The 18,791-nt window shown below is 34.7% G+C and overlaps 3 protein-coding genes across 3 annotated transcripts; all 3 read left to right on the forward strand.

Moving 5' to 3' along the window:
* Window positions 1-271: 271 nt before the first annotated feature.
* Window positions 272-1,604, forward strand: LOC148178642 (uncharacterized). The gene is made up of 5 exons (XM_088029446.1): window positions 272-327; window positions 528-583; window positions 664-933; window positions 1,308-1,503; window positions 1,577-1,604. Exons 1-5 carry the CDS (start codon window positions 272-274, stop codon window positions 1,602-1,604), a joined length of 606 nt encoding a protein of 201 aa, XP_087885572.1.
* A 911-nt stretch (window positions 1,605-2,515) lies between these two features.
* On the forward strand, window positions 2,516-4,306 carry LOC148178643 (UDP-glycosyltransferase UGT5-like). Its single transcript, XM_088029700.1, has 5 exons — window positions 2,516-2,772; window positions 2,824-3,428; window positions 3,474-3,693; window positions 3,744-3,963; window positions 4,010-4,306. The coding sequence occupies exons 1-5, from the start codon at window positions 2,559-2,561 to the stop codon at window positions 4,284-4,286; spliced, it is 1,536 nt and encodes a 511-aa protein (XP_087885826.1). The 5' UTR covers window positions 2,516-2,558; the 3' UTR covers window positions 4,287-4,306.
* A 1,539-nt stretch (window positions 4,307-5,845) lies between these two features.
* Window positions 5,846-7,792, forward strand: LOC148178644 (UDP-glucosyltransferase 2-like). The gene is made up of 5 exons (XM_088030024.1): window positions 5,846-6,270; window positions 6,315-6,925; window positions 6,970-7,189; window positions 7,235-7,454; window positions 7,506-7,792. The coding sequence occupies exons 1-5, from the start codon at window positions 6,060-6,062 to the stop codon at window positions 7,780-7,782; spliced, it is 1,539 nt and encodes a 512-aa protein (XP_087886150.1). The 5' UTR covers window positions 5,846-6,059; the 3' UTR covers window positions 7,783-7,792.
* Window positions 7,793-18,791: the final 10,999 nt, after the last annotated feature.

Raw genomic sequence — 18,791 nt, forward strand, 5'->3', positions numbered from 1 at the left:
CAACAAACTTCAAAGTACAGTCCCATGAAATGATGATTGAAAAATACACTCTAATTTTACAGAAATCAAAGGAAACTTGATTTTTATGTTTTGTGAATGGATATTATAAGTAATGAAAAGCGCTCGTTGACATGGAAAGACTTTTGCTGCCTAGGCAGAAAAACTACTTTTTGTGACGGTTACCATTTGAGACTTACATTGCGTATGGCACTTGCACGATCTTATCTTTGAAACTCTTTGAAACCAATATTTTTCACAGTAAATGTCATCAATGACAACTACATGCATAGACATCCATGTTTTTAGCTCAATTTGCGTTTACTCATTGTCGGTCGTGGAACTGAATTTAACGTTTGGAGGAAAAGTAGTATTTGTTATTTGGCCAAAAAGTGGCTTTGCTGTCTTGCAATTTTGCTCGACAAAAAGTACCACGTTTCTGCCGTATAACAAAATTTACTATTTTCTCCAAACGTCACAAAAAGTTACAATTTTTTATAATGCTTTGATTAAAATCCATATAACCTAAGTTTTTTGATCATTTATACATACCAATTTTTACTAAAAGAAAAACATTTTAAAGTCAGTTTGTAATTATATATTTATACTACTCCTAACTTTTAGATATCGTTGCGCGCTTACTGGCTTATCTGAAAAGTTTTTTAGTTGCTTTACTTACGTTTACTTCCAACAGTAATAATAGAACAAAACAAGACAAATTTGATATGGGTACAATCTTATATTTGCTTCTCCTTAGTACAAAAAGTGTACTAGCTGCCAATATTCTGTACATTTCTGGGATTCCTAGTTTAAGTCATCACATATGGTATCGCACTTTAGCCTTCACATTAGCAAACAGAGAACAGAACATTTCTTTTTTAGGAACAGACAAAGATAAAGTTGCTCCTTTAAACTATTCCTACATTCTTCTGGAAGGTAAGTACTACAGCAATCAAAAAATTTCGGGCACGAGTATCATTTTAATGTCTTTCTTAACTACATTCAAATTTTTGACGTGGCAGTAAAAAAGTGCTCGAAAATTTTTCATTTACGTAAAACCTGTAGTTGAAAACCTTTATTCACTTGATTTTACAGACCTTTATGATGATGTCTATCATAACTTTGATACATTAGACATAGCTGCATTCACTCCAAGTGAGAGTATTACCGAATTTTAAGTTTTCTCTGACAATTTGTGAAAATAGTATTAAAACATAAGGACACAAGGACTTCAGCAATTACTTAGTTATCTTCAACTGTTAAAAACTGCCTAAGATAGTCAAATTCACAGTTTATTATTCTTAGTTTAGAGTTTCAGAAAATTCTTGATGGTGCTAAAAATGGAAGGTATTATCGTTTTCTCTCTGGGCACGCTAGTACGTTCCGATCAGCTAAGTTTACAAACTCAGAAAACTCTTCTAAGTGTCTTCAGCAAGCTATCAGAAACCGTGATTTGGAAATGGAAAAGCGACATAGAAAACCTTCCCCAAAACGTTGTAATAAAGAGTTGGATACCACAGAATGAAATTTTAAGTTCGTAATATCATAATAAAATAAAAATGTAACATTTTTTCTGAAGCTCATTCCAATGTAAAACTATTTATTAGCTACGGAGGCATGTTCCCATGATTAGTCTTCCATTCTTTTACGACCACCACGTTATCTATCAAAGTATAACGTACCATTTTTTTTAAACATTTTTGCTATGTATAAAAAAAGAAAAATTTAATATTTTAACAAGCACAAATGATATTATTAGATACTGTCATTCTTAAATAAATAAACTGTAGGTATATAATAACTGATAACACTACTTAGAAGCAAATTATGTCGACTGCATCCAAACTGTGAAATTTAATTTTTCTCCCACAGTAGATAAAGTAGATACAAAACGTATTTTGGGTTGTCTATATTAAGCCAAATATTTAGTGGATGGAGATGGAAACAAACATCATGTATACGTCACAAATAAAGCTGTTTTATTGGTTTTATTTATTTATTGGTTTTAAAAGCAGATGAGGAGATCCACCGATAGCATCATACGAGAGGGAGCTACACAAATTTGAAAAGTGAAGAATCAAAAATTCAACTCAAACCGTCAGTCAAACAATTTTAATGAGATATGTTTTTAGAAATTTGCATGAAATGTTGTATTGAAACATTTAGTTCAAAGTTCGTTTTGCGACTTTTCAGCCGCGTACCTGCTTGCATGGACTGATACGCTGAGATTGAAAAAAATCGTAAAATTCTGAAAGTGCAACAGATTTTAAATGTATGCATCATTTTCTTTTCTTAGATAAATTGATATCAAAAATGTCATACAAAGACCGATTCTCCAGAATTAAATTCATGCCTTTTTTATGTATGGAATTATGCACCTACCACTAACAACACCTAATAAAGCCGTGCTTCCCCATACTAACCTTAACGATCTAAACAATATGATTATATTATCAAATAATGATTTGGGTGTCAAGGTCAAACCTGATTAAAGACTCTCACTCGTACTTCAATTGACTCTAATTTAGTACTTTGTTAACGCTCGTAGTGTTGATATCAGAATGGAAATGCGATTTTTGTTAACATTTTTATTTAGTGTGAAATGTGCACAAAGTGCCAACATTTTATATATTTCGCCTGTCCCAAGTCCGAGTCATCACATTTGGAACCGAGCTTTGGCATTTGGTTTAGCTAACAAAGGACATAACGTGACCTTTTTTGGACCAAATAAAGATAAAAATGCACCAGCAAACTACTCTCTCATATATATAAAAGGTACACAATCATATTACCGTGCAAAAAAAATATTTTAACATTTTCTCGTAGGGCTTTATGAAGTTTTTCATAATGAATACGATATGATAGAAATGGCCGAGTTTACACCTCGTCAATGCATTACAGGATTAACCGAGTTTGCTCTACTCAGTTGTGAAGCGATAGTCAAAAGTCAAGGACTACAGCAATTGCTTAATTATCCTCCGGATTTTAAATTTGACGCTATCATCCAAGATGTGACGATAGGCTCGTGCTTGTTTCCACTATTTCACAGATTTGGTTACCCACCTGCAGTTGCAGTGACTCCTTTCTTGTTACCAGCATATACGGCTTATAGTTTTGGTAACCAGTTATTTCCTGCCTACGTGCCATGGTACGGTTTACCACATAACAACAACATGAGTTTCGTAGAACGTTTCTGGAACACCTTGTATATGTATGGTGAAATAATTTATCGGTACTTGGTGCAGTACAAGGAAGAGGATAAACTCGCAAAAGCCTTCGGTGAAAATATCCCGTCGATGATCGAACTCGAACGCCATGTTTCTTTAGTTTTGACTAACTCCGATCCGGTCCTAGATTATCCTCAGCCTCTGGCACCAAACTTCATACCAGTGGGAGGTCTACATACACGAAAGCCCAAAGAAGTTCCTCAGGTATCAAATTAATAATGTGGTACCAACAATAACAGTTTGATGCAGGAATTTGTGAAAATTCTAGACGGTGCAAAAAATGGAGTCATTGTTTTTTCTCTAGGGTCTAACGTACGTTCCGATCAATTGAATGCGGAGACTCGAAAAGCTTTACTTAGCGCTTTCAGTAAACTCAAAGAAACTGTCATTTGGAAATTTGAGAGCGAAATTGACAATCTTCCCAAGAACGTTTTCGTTAAGCAGTGGTTGCCACAGAACGACATTCTAGGTTTGCATAGCAAAAACACTGAATATTCTCGTTGCAACATAAACTTTTAGCTCACCCTAAGGTAAAACTTTTCATTGGTCATGGAGGCGCTTTAAGCACTCAAGAAGCCATGTTCCACGGAGTACCTATAATTTGCGTTCCTTTCTTTTTTGACCAACATGTTAATGCTCGCAGCGTGATCGACAGAAAAATTGGAATTTCGTTGAATTTTCGTAAAATTACCGAAAAATATGTTTTAGGAAAGATAAGAGAAGTGTTGGATAATCCTATGTAAGTAGTTTATTACTGTTGAAATTTTCACCTTGAATTGTTTTAGTTACATGGTAAACATGAAGCAAACATCGAAAAAATTTCAAGATAGAATGGAAACTCCTTTAGAGAGAGGGATATTCTGGATAGAATATGCTATAAGGCATGGAGGTGTCCAGTTTTTGAATACTCCAGCACGTGATTTACCATTTTATAAGTCCACAGGATTGGATGTTCTAGGGAGTTTAGTAGTAATAATCGTATTCATTGTGATAATCATAAATAAAATACTCAGATTACTTTTTTCATTATGTAGTAGTAGTAAAAAGTTAAAAATGAATTAATTGATAAAAATTAAATATCCGATTATAATTTTTTTAGTATTTTATACAATTAACCTAGTTGTAAGTACTTGTATGTTATTAATTTATTAGGTTGTATTATTAAAAAAAAAAATACGTGTTGTTCTGTCAACACAAATTTTGAAATTTCACATTTATTTTACATATAGTGAACTTTCCAAATAGCACTAAATAATTCAACAGATTTATTCGATGTTTTTTTGAACATCTTGACTCCTTGCACACAATTTTAATTTAGAAAGTTAATAATACTGCTAAACATCTTCACAAAAAAATAGAGAATTACTTTAAGCACATAGAAAAGTTCCTATTAGGGAAAATTGCACGTTTATGGTTTTCTGCATTACACTATTGCAGGACATTCGACAAACGCTCAGCGTTGTCAATTTTTTTTTGCTATAAAATGAATGATTTTCTTATACTTTAAAGCGTAAAGTTTTTTTTTATAATTTTTGTGATTCCTTAAGCGCCTCTCAAAGAGTTAATCAGCGATTTTCGATACACCTTGTGTACATTATTTCAGAACATTAATTGCAGTGATTGTAAATACATCAAAATGCAATACCTTTCTTTCTTATCTATTTTCTTAAAGTACAACTTGTAATAGCTAGGCCGATATCATATCATCAATATTATTTATTCAGTAAAGACTGATGTGAATTAAATTTTTCTTTGCATTTCATGAGAATCGAAGTCTTACCTATGTAACCATAAGTTAATCTAGCAATTAATTTGACAATTGCTGACATTTGATTGGGGAAAACCCGATCATGTCACTTTAACATGATAAACAATATCTAATTTATCTTAAAAATTAATTTAGTTAAACCAGGTGTTACAAAAATTGGCTTATATTACCGCGAAATTTTACTCTGTTATCAACAAATTTATATCTAAGACTTCATTTCAAATTAAAGATGATCAAAAAAACTTTAATTGTGATTAAAATAATAGATACAAAAGAGTCAAAACAAAATACATATTACTGGAGAAATATGCACAGTTTCTGGTCCCAGAACACACAGACGCCCTTCCTGGCGTCATTGATTTGGTGTTATGGTGGTTATTATGGTGTTATAAGAGCTACTGCTGTAAGGTTGCTGTAAAGGAATTAAAGTCACAACGCCACCAAGGCGAACAGTAGGTAGGTATGTTATCTACGAATTTTATTATTTAATCGGGTAATGATTCAGCAATACTGCTTAAAAGTTTATTGTCACTATTCTCTCGTAGTAACTTTGTAGCTGTCTAGAATCTAAACTAAGTTTATTGCATCCACGAGATCCGTTATTTCCCTAAAGAATGTAAACACAGTAATCCAGCAACTATACATTGCTTAAGAAAAGTGTTTTTTCTATGTTAAAAATTTCCTGCCTCACACATTTTATGTGTTATTTTACCTAAACTATCGCTCAGCCACGACATACTCGACAATCGGATACCAATTTATACTACTGAAATTCTGTCACATTATTTAAACAGTTAGATACGTTCGACCTTACCGAGATTCTACTGTATGTTATCTCTTTATTATTATTATTATTTTTATCATTATTACCATTACATAACTGTGTAATGATTTAGCAAAATATAGTTTAGATTTTTTCCTCACTATTTGCTCGTAATAGTGATATTTCAAAAATTAAGCTGTCTAAAATCCAAACTAAATGTTTATTGCCCCCACGAAATCCAGCCCAGTTATCACGCAATAAATTGTGTAATCCTACAACAACACGTTCATTGAAGCAATTCAACATGTATAGTAACCTTGTACTTGTGTTGTGTGTTAAAACTATTCTTTGTGCAAACATTCTGTATCTTTCATCTATACCATCCCCTAGTCACTACATATGGAATCGAGCGTTGGCCTATGGATTAGTGCAAAAAGGACACAACGTCACTTTTGTTACTCCAGATAATGATGAATCTGTAAAACCTTCAAATTACACCCACATGCTTCTTAAAGGTAAAATGTGAGCTTTGCTTATAAATAATTAACTTTTTTTTTAGGGCTTTATGAAGACTTTTACGCAGATTTGGTAGACAATCCTAACGACATGGCTGAGAATAGTCCCCTTAAAACATTGTTAGATTTAAAAATGTTTTGCGAACTATCATGCAAACATACTTTGAAAAACAATGTTTTTCGCGAAGTTCTAAACTATCCTTCAGATTTCTTTGATACTATCATCTTTGATGTCACTGGTCCAGTATGTTTTTATCCGTTGATTCACTGGTTTAAATACCCAGTAACTGTAGGAGTGACCCCATTTCTTCTCCCGTCCTTTGTCGGTTACAATTTTGGAAACCAAGCAAGTCCAGCGTTTGTACCCTGGCATAGTTTTCCTTACAGTCAAAGTATGAGCTTCGAAGAAAGAGTGTGGAATTTTGTGTTCACCTATGTAGAGATTGGGTTAAGAAACACCTTCGGATTCAAAGCAGAGCACAAAATGGCTAGAGAAACTTTCGGAGACAACATACCATCACTGGAAGAGCTCGAAAGACATATTTCTTTAATTCTTGCCAACACTGACCCTGTTATTGAGGTGTCACAGCCCTTGGCACCCAACGTCATACCTGTGGGTGGTCTCCACACCCGAAAATCTAAAAATATACCAAATGTATGTAGTACCGATTTAATGCCATAACTGAAATTAAATTCCAGGATCTAAAAACCATTCTCGATGGCGCTGTAAATGGCGCCATTGTGTTCTCGCTTGGTACCAACGTACGCTCTGACAAACTTGACAAAGGAGTGCAGAAATTGCTACTTGAAGCTTTCAGCAAAATTCCGGAAACTGTGGTTTGGAAATTTGAAAGCGAGATCGACAATTTACCGAAAAATGTGATTGTTCGAAAATGGTTACCTCAAAACGATCTTTTAGGTTTGTACAGTGTTGATGTCCAACCAATATAAAACTTCCATTTAGGTCATCCGAATGTTAAGCTTTTTATTGGACACGGAGGTGCTCTTAGCACACAAGAGGCCATGTTTCATGGAGTGCCCATGATCTGCGTTCCATTCTTTGCAGACCAACATTTAAACACAAAGAAGATTGTCGATAGAAAGTTAGGCATTGCTCTCGACTTTGCTAACATTACAAAAGAAGAAGTCTACAGAAGCGTGAGAGAAGTTCTAGACAATTCAGTGTAGGTGTTGTGTTAAGTTTGAAACATTGAAATATGACGTTTCAATTCTAGATATTCTACAAATATGAGACAAGTTTCCGAACGATTTCGAGACCGAGCTGAAACACCTTTAGAAAGAGGAGTGTTCTGGGTAGAGTACGCCATGCGTCATCAAGGTGCTCATTTCCTGAACACTGCAGCACGAGATCTACCATTTTATCAAGCCTCAGGATTGGATGTTACTTTGTTTTTATTATTGACAACCATGTTGGTGGCTTTTGTAATTTTTAAGTTATTGAATGTGATTTCTAGGATTTCAAAAAGCAAAAAGAAAGTCAAAATAAACTAATAATACCTTGTTTTGTTACCTTTTTTTAACAATAATTTTACTTTTAAAGTATAAGATATACAGACTGTACCAGAACTCGCTCCCTAGAGAGCAAGGGAGGGTGCCGACAGCAATACAGATGGTAAATTTCAAAACAAAATTTGACTAAGCTGAATAGTATTCGAGAATGGATAAAAAATTAACAACCAATTCGGAAAGCTTATTCTAGAAGTGAAGTAAAAGGCCATCTCAATTTCCAAGGGTCGTTGAAAAGCTTATTAAATTGGTTTTCTAAAACACTGCCGAGCAATTCCATAACTATGCAAGTTTTTAAGAAAAACTAAAAAAATGTTGTAAATTACATATTATGCATGTATAACCAAAAAAAAATATTTTTCAAAAATATCTATAAATCCGGATCTGATGGAGCAAAACTGACCTCAGATTCGAAATCAGGAGGCCATTTTCCGTTAGCAATCTTTCTACTTCTCTAGTACTTTTTTTTCCAAAATTGACTTGTGATTTTAACTAAATTGCATTTTTGCTGCAGCGGATTTATAGATTTTCAAAAATGCTTTTTAGAAATCAGTAGAATTTGAAATAAATATGTTAGATATTTGTTGTGTACAAATGTCAAACTCCAATCAATTTTTCAGTTATCAATGTTATCACAAATAATAATGAGTCAGCAAAATGTCTGTTTGCACATCGTAATGGTATTTAAAATGTGCCGACTCTCGATGACGAAGCTATTTGAAAGTCGATGTTTTTATATATTGTCTAGTCTAGATGATATTACTATATCATCTCTCCAAACTTTCAGAGTTATTCATCCATAATAGTCACTTTTAAACATTAGAGCATCGAAAAAAAGATCTATCACTTTGGCAAATTTAAAATTAAATATTTTCTTACTATTAGGCAATTCTTTGTGCCTATTACTATTGATTGTCAAAAGCCTAAAATTTATCGAGAAAGACATTCTTAATATTCCTTTTGTTCTTACACCATTTCTTATATGCTCTCTGATCAAGATCATCGTGATTTAATTAATTCTTAAAATAATAAATATCGCTCCCAGTTCTTCCACTCTAATCTGTTATAATTCTTGACACATTTTTCCCGAACTTCCCTAAGCGTACACCATTAATAATACATTAAACATTACAAACGCCTCCGTTTTTCTTATTTATATTCCTTCAGATCGATAAATTTAAATAAATTATTAAACTAATCTGAGTATCCCTATTTAATAAATTATTATGAATTTGTGATAGATATTTATTATCTCTCAGAGATCAGACAGATTAATAATTTACTACAATTAATTTCATTCTCTTCCAGGTCATGGAAAAAAGACGATATAAAAGCTTATCCCTTAATTCCCCTCCAGGTTGCAATGAGGGTGAATTTAAATATTTATTAACCAAAATTAAAAAGTTCCTAAGTAGACAATTTTATTAATGATTTCAGTTAGTTTTTTCAGATTACATGATTAGATCATAAATTGGCTGAGCTTTGAAAGCTGTGTCAGCTGCTGCATCGCTCCAAATCCAGTAGAGACAATTAAAGTGAAGAAGTCGAAGAAATTTCGTTTCCTCGCCACAGCACAGTTCTATTTTGAAACGTGACTTGATATGTAGTGGCACAGAACATAGAACTAATTAAGACTCTTGACACTTGGAGACGTTTACAAGCTCCCTCTCTCAACCATCGATCCATCCACTTCTTCAACGATTGGTGGAAAGTCGCGTTTTCCATCACTCTCCCGTGATTTTTTGCTTTTAATTAAATCACCCGTCGTAGAGTTAGTTGAGGCTAGCCCCAGCTTTAAAATAGTAAAAAGCTCAAAGCTACTTACAATCGTTCCGAGTTTATACAAGCTCGTCGAGCGGATTAACAACTTTGGATTTAATAGGGATTGAGAGCTTATTGCTGTTTTCATTTAAATTTTGGAGGAACTTTTGGGATTTCCTAGATGTGTGCATTATTGAATAATATTCCTCCATTCCTCATTTTCTCGTCCCGAAATGACCCACATCCCAAAAAGCCATCTAAGTCAATATCTAGGGATGAATATTTCAAAGCAACTTTCGAGACGAGCGAGTCGTTTTATTGCTTAAATATTTACTGATAAATTATGGTGAGGGTACAACAAAGGGAAAACATTACCGACCATTAAATAAAGCAAATGAAACGACTTTTCTAAAATTTCTCGAAAAGGATCTATGGATTACGTGCGGAAATCAGGTAAAAAAGAAAAGAAGAGATTATTACGTTTTGTTCAATTACCTGTTTTAATTAAGAGTAGACGAGATCTAATGTTTTTCAAGAGAAAGAAGGATTAATGTCGAAATTATAAGAACCAGACGAGGGAAAAATGTAATCAAAAGGGATTTCAGTAAAAAGCACTGCAATTGCTTTAATGGAATAGTAGTGCGGAGATTTTTTAATAGGTGTAAGAAGCAGGGATTTCTTCAATTTTTTTTGCAAAGTAGAACAAAATATTTAAATTGGAATGACATTTTCACAAGCAAATATGTTCTGCAATATCGATCATATAAGCTTTATGCTTAAACAAAGTCTGTGTCATCGAGTTATTTGTGATTTAAACATACATGCATTTCTCATTTATTGTTCATTTCTAAACCAAGATGGACTTAACTTTCTTATTTCTTGTATATTTTACAACAAAGGATTTCGACGTTCATGGAAAACATGTAAGTTTATCATACATATTTTTATTTCGTTTATGTTTATTCTTTCAAGATCGGGCCTCAAGTAACAATAAAAGATCAACAAAACAATAATGTAAGTTCGTATATTTCTTTCTCAAAATGTATTTTTAGATGACGTTCAACTAAGCTAAGAACTCTTCATTGAAGGTGAGTTTAATAACTATGCTTTTTTATACTAAAATCTACGTTGTTTTAGTTTGGATCTTCCGATGGAAATATCGTATTTCATTAATATCAATTTTTTGTAAATAGACAAATTTTGATGATGTCTACAACTTTACAACTTTTAGAAATTTCTCTTTTGCCTTTGGATTTTTTTAAATATGTTCTACGACTTCTGTAACTTTAAAAATTGTTCCAATGTACGTAAAAGCAACAATTGTTATAAAAAAGAAAAAATGCTAGAATGCTGGGACGTGGATTTACAACTTCTGAATTTTGTTTGGGTTTTTAGTCAAAATTTTCGTCATTTTCGTCATTGTCTTTTGCTTCAACTTGTTTCATTTTTAAACCACTACATTTTAGACAACTTTTTTTCTTCTATTTATAATCTCAAGTCAAAAAAGAAAAGACGTTATTGGTTCAAATTTTCTTATAAATTTCTGTCCTCCTTTCTCGTTTGTCATCCCATAAAATCCATTTCGTAAAAATGTAGACTTTCCTCATCGAAGAGTGTCTACGACAGATATAATTTAAACCTCTTCTACAATGTTGCGATAACGATAACATCCCTTTTATTAGCAAGAGAAGTGAAATGAGCCGTGCCACCATCCGCCATAAAAACCACGATAGAAAAACGAGAAGAAACATTCGACCACTTTATCTGAGGTCGCCCAGTTCACTTCCTTTATTACTCACAGCAAGATTAATTGCGAGTTGACCCATCCAGAAACAGCCAAAAATCAAACGTTCGAAAAAAGCGACGACAGTGAAACAATTACTTTTCAATTAAGTAAAGTGCAACAAAAACTCCACTTTTCTGTTGTAATAGGACAAACGCAAAATAATAAAATATGGAAAAAGAAACCACAACTCTGCACTGAAGCTAACAAAACACCACCGCAAATTTGCACAACGACATTTCTAAAGTAAATAAGAAAGAGCTCGAGTTCTTTTTTAAAACTCTCGCCATCGTTTTATTTTTATTCCATTACGGTTCTACCTTGAATAACGTATTCATTTAAAGCTGTAATAAATCCGAAGATGGATCTCCGCGAATTGCAATTTGGGGGCGAAAAAATGCAATTTAGAAGACATGCACCCTAAAAGCGCCTTGAGCAATTCCCGAAAAGAATAATGGACCATCGTTGTCAGAGTGATAAATGCGGAAGGTGTAGGAAATTACAGGATTACGTTGGGGCTTAAACGGCTCTTATTAAATGAATTGGGATTTGGTATAATTTTAATGGGGCGCTTTACCCCCGGAGACGTGTGGGTTATCCCGAAACAACCCCAGAATTCTCTCAGGGTAGTCTTATATTTAAAGTTTTTTATCTTTTATACCGTAATGACTCGGATTACCCATACAAACACTTCATCGGGGCGCGAAAAAGCCTCCCCATTGTAATATTTTACCATCTCGAGACGGGGATTTTTAGCACGTCTCCTGTCCGGACAGAATTTATTCGACGGAAAAATTGGAACTTCTGCTGAAAGCAAACACGTGGCCGGTTTCACGAAGAGGGAGGATTTAAATAATAAATATACTGTTTATTAGGTCTGCAAACGCTGGAAATTATATTTTTTTCACGCATAACTTAAACGCAGCGTGTTACTCTAAAGCCGTTGCATTTACTGGGCTCCAAAACTCCAAATTTATTTGACTACAGGAAAGTATTTATTACAACCTACAATCAATAAAGTATTCATCTTACTTTTTTTTTAAATAAGAGCTTAATAATATCAATTTTAGAGAAAGAATATTAAAAAAAATTATCTAACTAGAGTATGTGAATAGAAATAATGAACTCGTCTATGTAAAAATTAAATGAAGCTATAAAATTGTAGAGCCATCAGGCAGCTCTTCAATCTAGTACTTTCGAAAGTTACAACCTCCACTTGTCCGCCTCGGCATTATTCCCGTTTGACTCAACTTTCTATGATTCTAAACTCACTTACCACCTCCGAGCACGCCGTCAACTTTATTAACCCTCATCCCGAAAAACCGCCCTCGACCTCAGTTCAACAGTGTCGCAACTGCACCTCGACTTGAAATTACATTTGTTGGTCCGAGTTGCACTCTCTATCTCTCACCCTCTCTCACTGTTAATTAAAAGGAAATATATTGGCCCTCAGCGGTGCGGCACACCAAGATTTATAACTTGTTAAATTTCGCAGTTATCAAGTTTTACGATTCGATCGATGTCCAGAAATCTTTGCAATTCTTCGTTACGTGATGAAATTACAAATCACGCAAACTGCAAGTACTTCTTATTTGATGATGGAGATCGTTGCAGACGTGGCACGGAATCCGATTCGGAGATGCAGGAAAAAATTGGAAAAGCTCGTTTAGACAGACAGAATAAAACGGAGAATTTATTTGGGGACGGAATGAGGGTGGTGGAGGCTTCCAGGTGATCAGAGGAAGCAGGAAACAGTCGCTTACGTAAATATTGACGCCTGAATCGCGGCAACACACAATGCGACAAAGACGTCACTAGAAGAAAATACGGTGAAGCCATAGTTCCAATACAAATAAATTGAGAAAGATAAGAAATCTTGACCAAACTTATATTTAAAGTCCAATAATTTCATATAGTCCCCTTTAGAAAAATCTCTGTAACAGCCACTAAAAAAGATTCATTGCTGTAATGACTTCATCCTGTCGGAATTTACCTTTCGTATATCATCACCGGGCAATAAGCTTTCGAATTCAAAGAACCTCGGGCTTTTTCTCGGAATTCCCGGCTTTAATTCGTCGCTCTAGATTTCCGTTCATAAATCCAAGTCAGTTCACCATAAAAATTCATAAATCGTACGAAAAATTGCCGTTATTACGCATGAGACGCAACACGTCGCTTACGAGCAACACTAATAGAGGAATTTACCTGATTATCCTGCAGGAAGATTATCCTTGACTTTACCGTTACGCTTACGACGTACTTATATTGATTATTATTGCTGGCAGGTAGCTAAGCGTAGAATGATGATTTTCCCCCCAAAATTAATTTTAAATGGCCGCGAAGATGTATTTAGAGTCGAGAGCGACTTCTGAAGCGGTTAAACCAGGATATTGCGTTATTTTTTAAATTTTACGCAAAAATGAGGCGTTAATGTAAATTTGACACTGAATTACATTTAAATCCAACGAGGGATTTCATTAAGAAAATGCGGGGAACAAGGAAGAAGCACTGCGAAAATAGATGTAAAACAAGGAAGTAAACGAGAGCTTTATGGTTATTGTGTTAATGATAAATTTTGCATTTGCTATTAAAATTCGGCCGAAAAGCATTACAGATTTTATTTTAATTACGCCAAGACCTGAATAAAAATCCCGCCTCAATATAAGACGCTTTCTGGAAAACCATCATAATCTCAGAATTAATTAAAGGGTTTTTCACATTTATGCCATCCTCGATCTCGAATCAAATTACGATATTTCCAGTTTTTCGCAAGAACACGGTTTAGCTCTCCTGCTGTGACTCTGAGACTATTGAAATCCTGCGTCATTACAATCCTGCGGAGTAAATTCGCTGATGTACGGCAGACTCTGGAGAATTTACTCTGAATGCTTACGATGTTCCAGAAAACTGACTCGGCTGTCTGCACTGCTTGGTTCTGTGTTTATTTTTTATACTCTAATGTTCCTGTTGTATGTACACGATTGTAGCAGCGGGTAATAATAAACAGCTGCTAATTAAATCCAATGTTTTCATTAATAAACAATACAACATTCAGCAAAATAGCTGATAATTTTAAAATGTAAACAAATATGGTAGGTCATTCATTAGTAATTTAGAGTAAAATAACTTGGTCAAAATTTAAACTTGTTATTAGAATGTTCAATTTGACCAAATCAAATTTTAATGTAAGTTAGGCATATTTAGAGTTTTTATCAATAATAATAATTATGTCCTAAAAAGTGAAATTCTTTGTAAATACGCAATACCTATGTACATAAATACAAAACAAGCTCCAAGTATTTTACCTTTAAATATCTCTATATCAGAGAAATGTAGCAACTTAAACTTAATCTATTAAACAATGATATTTCGTACAATGAGATTTGGCAATGCGAAATAATAATAATTAGATAAATAAATCATTAACATTAATTCCAGCAAGTTTTAACATTTCTTCTGTTATATCGCATGTAATTAATTTATTCACATTTTAGTGAAAATCTGCCGTTTTATTCGCCATCTTTCTGTCAGTTCCGGCTTCATTTCGCCGGTCGTTTGATGGACGGTCCGTTGGAGTTAATAATAAATGAAGAGAATAGCAACAAAGGATGTTTGTGAAGGCACGCGTCTCTTCTCTGTCTAGAATTTCGCTAGAGTGTCAGCTAATGAGTGTAGTTGGAGCAAATAGGAGATTATACGGCGTGTTGTCGGTTTTGGGTGTGTGTTACACGACGAATTTTCCTAGGTAATTTCACAGAATGTAACATTAAAACTTTATCCAGACTGGCAATTATTCAAAGGGTTGCTCTTTCCAGAAGATGAAAAGAGAAAAGACGCAAAAGTTAGTTTTATTGCTTGGGAAAGACAAATAAAAAGTGGTGGGGAACGAAAGATAATTAGAAATAGCGACAGTTTTTCAATCATTTTGGTCATGTCTTGTTCATGAAGTAAAGTGAAAAGTAGTGGAAGTCTTAAATTAGGTTAGTGTCTATTAACTTCACCTCACCCTTTTTGCATTCAACTCCCAATCCGAGTATGAGTTTTATCCCCGGTTCCGGCAATAAAAACTGTGATAAATCGGGAAATTGAGTGAACAAACCAGCTCTTGTGCGTCGCCGCCCATTCAATACCCGGCACGATTTTATTTAACGTCCCTGTCATTACCGTAAACGAATTTTGAACAGCAAAGACTTCAAATGGGAGCCACTTAGCAACGGGTGGGTGTTATTCATTACTCCAAGGACCGATTTCATTAAAAGGCCAAGAGTTGTAAAAATGAAATATCGCTATAAATGCATTAACCTGTAGAATCACGGTCTCAAAAATAATTCTTTATATTTATGATGTTTCTTTGAGTTCTGTCAGCCTTTTCTCGAGCAAATTGCGCAAGAAGCTCGAGCTGAGCAAACATTGTCTACGATGAGTCCTTTCAAAACAAATACGTTTGTTATGCGGAAATACCCGTTTTAATTTCGAAACCCTTTTGGAAAGTTTCCAACAATCTCGCTCTAACTTCGTTATTCTGATCTACATAAATCTCGTTTACTACTCGCTATATAAAATAAATAATAACTCGGTTATTATTCGTGACATGCGCTGCGTTTGAATAAAGACAAGACAAGCAGAAAATGCAGTCTGACTTGCCTCTACTAAAATCACTCTAATAAATTCGCTTCTTAATAAAAACCACTTTCCTAACTTCACCCACGTGAAAGTCTTTGATAAATCATACACGCTACAAGAAGTTCGTAGCTTTAAAAATGTAATTGTTGAGGTTAGCGCTCGTGAGGAATTTATGCACTTGCCTTGAGTTTCTTAGCTGTGTTCTGAGGGATTACTCGCGTTTAATTGCTCGCTTAAGTGGCAAGTTTCCCGCGACTTTGGAGGGCCTTTAAGTAATATGCATAAGTAAATTTTTCCCAAAGTTTTGCATTTTTACTTGCTCAACTGCTGCTCTCTCAATTTACATATAACGCGTGCAACAATATGGAAACAACAAAAAGGCATGACTATTAAAAAAGTTTTCTCCAATTTACATAAAATCGTTTACACGTTTTCTTTTACTTACAAATACAGCTCTAAGTTAATCATGGCAATAAATCTTTTAAAAACAAAGTTAAAAACTTAATAATCTAATATTGTCAAATTATGTTTTCCTTTCTAATAAATTTCACGCTTTACCCTCGACGTTAGTTCCTCAATTTCTATCAATTAAGATTATTTCCCCGAATAGTGACGTTTTAAGCTCTCTACGGCATCAAAATTGAAGTTCAAATGCTCGAACTAAAGTTACTTCTCAGACTGCTGAAAATAAATTGTTAAAAAATCAAAGCTTCCATAGCATCTGTTTTTAAGGGGCCATCAGCTTAATAAGAGTTCAAATAACTTTGAAATACTTTTTTCCAGATTTTTTGTGTTGATGCGATATGCGCAAAACAGGCCTTCAATGAAATTTTTCGACCAATTTGTAACGCTGTTCATATTTCAGCCCCTTTAGAAAAAACTTCTACAGAACAACGATGTTTATTATTTCCTCCGCTTGTTAGCGTTTTTTGCGATCAGCGACCAAAAATCCGCTAGCGCTGTAAAATTTGAATATCCTCTCTCATCTTTCACAGCCTTCATCAAAAGCCCCGCTCCAAAAATTGAATACATCCCGTATACACGGAAATAGAAGCGAGAGCTTTAGAATTAATAACGGTTAAACCCCGGAGCTTTTCCGATATAAGTAATAATCTCAGGATTTGGTAGGTTGGCCTCTGTGAATCCGCGATACAAGTCATTATTTGGTGTTTCCCTTAGGCCGACATCGTATTCAAAGAGTCGATTTTTATTCTCGCGACGCGAAAAACATTATTCCGTGCCGTCTCTTGATAGCAACTGATAAAATCTCAAAGTGTCTGAATCCGATGATGGCATCAACATTTATCAAATAAAGGACATTACGGGCCATTCGATTCAATGCACTCGGCGACAAAGTAAATCGAAGAAGTATTGAGCTTTAGATATTGCTTTTGTAATGATGCGCCGCCATTAAAAGCGGAACTTTGAGAAAGCTCGTTTTTCACCGAGGGTCTAATGGAGCCGGAGTTCTAATTAGTATCTCTTGATTATTATTAGGGAGTAATTCCTGTAATACCTGAAAACCGCCCGAACCTAATCAACGGATATGTAAAGGGACGTTATAATAACGAACTCTGGACTTCCCAACTTTCCTAGTTTCAATTATCTCCCAAAAGATTCTTCAGCGCAAATCAGCAAACTCCCTGTTATTATTTCGTAGACAGCGCATCGCTGACCCGGAATCGGGTTTCTTATTCAACTTTCAACAATATGTCGGCGAAAATTTAATAAAATAAGTCTCGCGTGGCACGTGGAGTTGCGTCGGTGCGTTAGAGCTGCCATCTGAGACGGTTTCGTGCGTGAACTAGAGCGTGGCAGGATTAGACGCGAATCCTTCCTGCAACGAGGGTTGCAGCGACCAGCCTTCGCAAGAGGTGGATCGATGGTAACGTGAGGTCGTGCGAGCAGAGACTTGCACGTGACGTCAGATCGAAAGGAGACACAAGGACACGAACACTACTCTGTAATCTTCAAAGCTCGAGGGGTGAGGGAAGAACTGAATTATTTACGGATACCCTTCAGACAGACGTTTTAAAGAAAATAACAGCTTCTCACCTTAAAGGAACTCAGCTATTTGTAACTTAAAACAAATAACACCAGAAACTAGATTTAATAGGTCATACAATTAAAATGTTTACATTGAATTTACTCCATTTTATACTGTAAACTTTTGATTCAGTGTCTCAGTTAATTTTAGTTTGTTTCTTTCACAGTCACTTTATGCCAACTCATGTGAAATATTAATCAACATCCGCCCCCGCTTCCTGAAAACTCCTCCAACTTGAATTTGAAACTTCAAGTAGCTCTTTCAAGAAATGCAAATGTCGAGAGTCAATAAAAGCTCCGGTTAGCAAACTCCAGCAGGTAGATATCGCAGGAAAAAAGTGTTTACAATGAGAACAGTTATACACTACGTGAACACTATAAAATTCTCTTTTAATACGGTCTTTCCGTCTCTATAAAACCCTTACGGCTAACGAACAAAGCTACGGAACTTGCAATGGACGCTCCGGGAGCAAAGTGAAAGACATGAATTTTAAAACGTTCAACTCGTTAAAAATTGATACCGGAGCTCAACTCTACCTTTGCCCGGAATCGGCTTAATCACCAATTGCATTTAAAAAAAAGAATTGGACGGATGTTGATATGCACCACCGGAGTGTTTTTATGTAAAATTTATACTCCGATGAGACCACTTTATAGCTTTATTTTTCTCCCCAACTCCTTAGAGATTTGAAAAACTTTACGTTTTTGCGGAATAAAACAACGCTTGCAAATCTCATTCAGCCGATAAAGCTAATTTTCACAGCCTAGCTGAACTTATTGT

The sequence above is a fragment of the Gnatocerus cornutus genome, chromosome 2 (genome assembly GCF_029298725.1).
Source record: "Gnatocerus cornutus isolate USDA-ARS CGAHR chromosome 2, icGnaCorn1.1, whole genome shotgun sequence".
NCBI classification, from domain to species: Eukaryota; Metazoa; Arthropoda; class Insecta; order Coleoptera; family Tenebrionidae; genus Gnatocerus; species Gnatocerus cornutus.